The 6000-nt window shown below is 41.3% G+C and overlaps 1 protein-coding gene across 1 annotated transcript in view; it reads left to right on the top strand.

Annotated features, from left to right (window-relative positions):
• The first annotated feature begins 274 nt into the window (after nt 1–274).
• The window catches only part of dpy19l3 (dpy-19 like C-mannosyltransferase 3), a 78527-nt gene continuing 72801 nt past the window's right edge, over nt 275–6000 (top strand). Inside the window, exons 1-3 of the mRNA XM_028439546.1 lie at nt 275–411; nt 817–970; nt 2072–2199. Of these exons, the coding sequence (XP_028295347.1) occupies nt 832–970; nt 2072–2199 (267 nt within the window). The 5' untranslated portion in view covers nt 275–411; nt 817–831. The remainder of the gene's footprint in view (nt 412–816; nt 971–2071; nt 2200–6000) is intronic.

Genomic DNA, 6000 nt, shown 5'->3' with positions numbered 1-6000 from the left:
TTAATATTACTTTATATCTCATAATTATGAGTTCTTTCTTATAATTATGACTTACCGGGGTGATTTTTGTGTGTGTGGCGGAAACGGGCTTCCATAGAGTTGTGTTAATAATTCATCCATTTTCAGACCCGCTTTGTTCTTTTTTTTAATCAATTACTCGACATTCAGGTGACCCCATTTAAATTTTAGTCAACCCCAAGATTGAAAAACACTGAGCTAAGGACTTGCTGATGATACATTTCGATATGCTCAGCATTTTATTGTGAAGGCCGGCCCTGCTCGTTTCCGGTGATGGCTGAGCGCGGCGCTAAGCAGCTTCAGCTTCGTCGTGTTTAACGGCGGAAAACAGCGAGAAATGAACGAGTGAGGGCGGTGCAGAGAGGACGTGGGACGAGGCCGTCCATAGGGGAGGTAGGAGAGCTGGAGGAGAGCTTTTATAGCCGAGGGTGCGGCTGAAAAACACGTCTTTGTGTCGGTTGTTCATGTCAAAGTGGGGGTCGCTACGTGAGCGCGCAGATAACGTACAAACATTAACACGCCTACACACGCCCGTCTATATATATGTGTGTGTGTGTGTGTGTGTGTGTGTGAGTGTGTGTGTGTTTTATATCTCAGCGTACACACACACACAGTCGCTCTGATGAGTTACCATGGAGACGTCAGCATCAAATCCGGTTCACGTGCCTTCCACTGAAGGTGGTTTCCGGTGTTTTCCTTCGATAGATGTGACTGACGCACAGCAATGCGTGTCTGTGTTTGTGTGCGCGCGTGCGTACGTGTGTCTGTGTGCGACCTCACGCACTTTCCTCTGTCCAGCGCGTGCGTGTAACCATGGCAACCCTACGCCAGAGGAAAGGCAGCAGAGGGAAGGAGACCTCCTCCAGTGCAGAGGCTCAGCTCCAGCCTTCAAACTGCCACCACCACCACCACCATCATCACCACCATCATCAGACAGAGAAGACCACCCACGGTGAGTGAAGAAGAAGAAGCTCCGCCCACTGTGGCTGCAACAGGTGCCCTTTGACCAGGCTGGAAAACAAAATAAAAGCACACATGGTGCTGGAGATCTGACAAAGAGGGCAGTGACCCAGGTCTGATCCAGAACTCACACCCCAACCTTAGAACCTAGAACCCAGTGGTTCTCAATCTTTTTTGGCTCAAGTTCCCTTTTCTCTTATTTCTGAATCCAAGCCCCCCTTTGTTTAACTATAACATTTTGCTTAGAAAACTATTTAAAAACAACTATTGATCATAATGGTGTAATGACTGAGTAATGACACATGTTTTAAAGAATCTCATTTTGTAAATAAGTAGAATAAATGTACTGCAGTGGTTCACAACCTGTTTTGGATTGTGACCCTATTTTGATATCAAGAATTTTTTGTGACATTTTTTCTAGAATTAGTTTTTGATCATGTTTGACCTAAAATATTTTAATAATAATATCAAAAATCTTTTAATTTTTCAGAAATTTCAGAATCAGAATCAGAAATGTTTTAATGGCCAAGTACAGTTTTTAGGACAGTACAAGGAATTTGACTTGGTAGTCGGTGCACGAAACAGAAAACAAAGAGCAAAGAAACAAGCCAGCAACAATAATAATAATTACGATAAATATAAAGGATAAAGGATAAATAGGATATATATAATCAGTGGGTGACTGGGGGTGTGTTCATGTGGATGGTGGCAGAGGGAAAGAAGCAGTTTTTGTGTCTGGAGGTTCTGGTCCTGATGGACCTAAACCTCCTTCCAGAAGGGAGGGATTGAAACAGTTTATGACCGGGGTGGGAGGGGGTCGGCCACAATCTTTCCTGCACGCCTCAGAATCCTGGAGGCGTACAGGTCCTGGAGGGAGGGCAGATTGCAGCCGATGACCTTCTCTGCTGAGTGGATGATACGCTGCAGTCTGGCCTCAGGCGACCTCATTTAAACTCCAGGTGACCCCACATGGGGTCCTGACCCCAAGGTTGAAAAGCCCTGACTTAGTGCTTCCTGCATAGATTTATTTCAATATTTTTTTTTGTAATTTTTGCTCATGACACATTTAACAGACAGGGTGCTGTTCTCACAGGTGATTGGTCATGGGGTGCTATAATCTGGACTTCCATTGGTTGGTCTGTTTCTGTCGGCCTTGGTCTGCTTTGCTCCATCAACATGGCTACGCTACATGAAAACGATCTCTGGTTCTCAAACATCAAGGTAGGGTAAATTATAGATATTTGTTCTGTAGCTTCATGCATCAGTTAGCAAATGATGCATGAAACATTGTGTATTATTGTCTTTTGCAGCTTTTTTTTTGTTATTTTTCAATTTTACGTACAACTTTTAGTCTGATTTTACCAATCAGGAAACTCCAACCTTTAGATAAATTGAGCACTGTCTTGCTTCATCCTGCCATTGTGTAAGTTTTTATACTTATTTATTTATTTTAATTTTTTGCAAATATTTTCAGCATGGTGAAACTTGCTCTGTGCCTTTTTCTTGTTGTGCTTATTTGAGATAAATAAAATAATATTAATTATAATAAAAGGGTCGCTTTCCTGCCCGCTTGTGGAAGGGAGGCTAAGGAAATGCTCACAGCCTCTTATTATTTGATATTTCTGTTGCCATGACAACGCCATGTGACCTTTGATCACCATCATCCTTTATTTCAGACTCAGGAGTCCATTTAAAAAAAAAAAAAACACACACTCACGCAATTAGTATTTACACAATAAAGGTAAATATTGTGCTTTTATTAAAAACTGTTTTAATCTGTTTTAAACAGATTAAAACAGGTATTACAAAAGACAACTGTACCAATGTCACCACAAGGATGACTGGTAACACTCAGAGTTTTGACGTGGTTTGGTCAACAGCTGGATGATGGAATTCTGAGAATTCCTCAAATGACAGATACATTTATATATCAAGTTTCTTGTGAGTGCCTGATCATTTCAGCATACAGCATTACTTAGGTTCTCTCTGTGAATGCAGTTCCTATAGTTTAAATGTTTCATGGAGGCTCGACACATGATCTGATCTGACATAAACACAAGTGTCACATCAGCAGCCTAATGAGTAAGAGCTTCAAAAATGTAAATGTTTCCACAGTGATCGTCTGCTACAGTAGTGACATCATCACACGTTGCAGACATGTGTGTTTGTGGGACTGTTTCCTTTCTGGTATAATAATACCGCACAGCAGCTGCTTAGAGCTTTATTAAAGGTCCAGTATGATGTTTTTTTCCACCCATCTACATTTGTTTTAAGAACCCTAACAACAACATAGTATTTGAGGTTTATTTTCCCAAACTCGCCTGTTTTCTGGCGTCTTATGCATATTCATGAGTAGGCGTGTCTGTAGACTCTGACTCCACACAACAGCTGATCATTAGTGCTTATATTTTTGCTATCCACACACTCTTGTTATTGTTTTCCGCCAAAAAACTTTAAAACACACGGCTATTTAAATGTCTATTGTGATTCTGAGTTAGAAAAACACTGTTTTATGATGTGAAGGTGGACCATCGTCCTCTCAGCGGCTGAACGTTCACTACCTCCTCTTCCTCCACAGGGACACACACATCAATATCCTTACTGCAAAACTGCACCTTGATAGAGAGGTACTCAGGATTACACCATCTATCATTCACTAACAAAGCGAGACCCCCTCCATTCCACTTACTGTTCTCCGTCGTCCGAGGAGTACATGTCTGCAGAGCCGGTGTTATAGTTTAAGTGGTGACCATGTTAACTGGCGACTGACTGGAAGGGACTCAAGTGTTTATTTGTATGACACAGATCGTATACAGTGGGGCAAAAAGTATTTAGTCAGCCACCAATTGTGCAAGTTCTCCCACTTAAAATGATGACAGAGGTCTGTAATTTTCATCATAGGTACACTTCAACTGTGAGAGCAAGAATGTGAAAAAAAAATCCAGGAATTCACATTGTAGGATTTTTAAAGAATGCATTTGTAAATTATGGTGGAAAATAAGTATTTGGTCAATAAAAAAATTCAACTCAATACTTTGTAATATAACCTTTGTTGGCAATAACAGAGGTCAAACGATTACTATAGGTCTTTACCAGGTTTGCACACACAGTAGCTGGTATTTTGGCCCATTCCTCCATGCAGATCTTCTCGAGAGCAGTGATGTTTTGGGGCTGTCGCCGAGCAACACGGAGTTTCAACTCCCTCCACAGATTTTCTATGGGGTCTGGAGACTGGCTAGGCCACTCCAGGACTTTCAAATGCTTCTTACGGAGCCACTCCTTCGTTGCCCGGGCGGTGTGTTTGGGATCATTGTCATGCTGGAAGACCCAGCCACGTTTCATCATCAAAGCTCTCACTGATGGAAGGAGGTTTTTGGCTCAAAATCTCACGATACATGGCCCCATTCATTCTTTCCTTAACACGGATCAGTCGTCCTGTCCCCTTAGCAGAAAAACAGCCCCAAAGCATGATGTTTCCACCCCCATGCTTCACAGTAGGTATGGTGTTCTTGGGATGCAACTCAGTATTCTTCTTCCTCCAAACATGACGAGTTGAGTTTATACCAAAAAGTTCTATTTTGGTTTCATCTGACCACATGACATTCTCCCACTCCTCTGCTGTATCATCCATGTGCTCTCTGGCAAACTTCAGACGGGCCTGGACATGCACTGGCTTAAGCAGGGGGACACGTCTGGCACTGCAGGATTTGATTCCCTGTCGGCGTAGTGTGTTACTGATGGTAACCTTTGTTACTTTGGTCCCAGCTCTCTGCAGGTCATTCACCAGGTCCCCCCGTGTGGTTCTGGGATTTTTGCTCACCGTTCTCATGATCATTTTGACCCCACGGGATGAGATCTTGCGTGGAGCCCCAGATCGAGGGAGATTATCAGTGGTCTTGTATGTCTTCCATTTTCTGATAATTGCTCCCACAGTTGATTTTTTCACACCAAGCTGCTTGCCTATTGTAGATTCACTCTTCCCAGTCTGGTGCAGGTCTACAATTCTTTTCCTGGTGTCCTTCGACAGCTCTTTGGTCTTGGCCATAGTGGAGTTTGGAGTCTGACTGTTTGAGGTTGTGGACAGGTGTGTTTTGTACAGATAACCAGTTCAAACAGGTGCCATTAATACAGGTAACGAGTGGAGGACAGAAGAGCTTCTTAAAGAAGAAGTTACAGGTCTGTGAGAGCCAGAGATCTTTCTTGTTTGAAGTGACCAAATACTTATTTTCCACCATAATTTACAAATAAATTCTTTAAAAATCCTACAATGTGAATTCCTGGATTTTTTTTTCACATTCTTGCTCTCACAGTTGAAGTGTACCTATGATGAAAATTACAGACCTCTGTCATCATTTTAAGTGGGAGAACTTGCACAATTGGTGGCTGACTAAATACTTTTTTGCCCCACTGTACCTGTTTGTTGTTTTATTGTTTCATCATATTATACAGACTGTAGATTTTGTAAAAACATAATAAAAACACATAGGGTTGAAGAAGGTTCATACTCTAGTGCTCATTAATGTTGTTAGTAAATTTGAGATTTGGATGAAAACGATTCAAGATAAATTAATTGTAATGTAAAAGTTTGTCCTGATGGTGGCGCTAGAGAACAGGTCAAGGTTTCACTATCAAGGGCTTATTTATGGATTTAACAAATAAACAGTGTCTGACACTAAAACTTGTATGAATATCCATTTCTGGAGGCAAATGTCCCTGGAGTCAGATTAACCCCAAGGGTAAAATGTGTTGGTGATATTTGAGGATAGTAGGAGGGTTAAGAAAAGTGATATCACAACAAAAAATAAACCTTCAAAAACTTTTGGGAGCAGATTGCACTTCAACATTATCTGTGAGTATTTAAAGAAACATGTTAACTATAGTGCAAGATTGTAATCCATTCTAAAAACTAAAATAAATATAGAAATACACAGGAAAAGGAAGAGATATCATACAACCTTGTAACTTTGTCCAAAGACAATAGATTGATGAAAATAGAGCTTGCAGACATCCTATTGTTATGTT

The sequence above is a fragment of the Gouania willdenowi genome, chromosome 3 (assembly GCF_900634775.1).
Source record: "Gouania willdenowi chromosome 3, fGouWil2.1, whole genome shotgun sequence".
Classification (NCBI taxonomy): domain Eukaryota; kingdom Metazoa; phylum Chordata; class Actinopteri; order Blenniiformes; family Gobiesocidae; genus Gouania; species Gouania willdenowi.
Note: the sequence above shows the minus strand (reverse complement) of the source record. Positions and strands in the feature narration are given on the sequence as shown.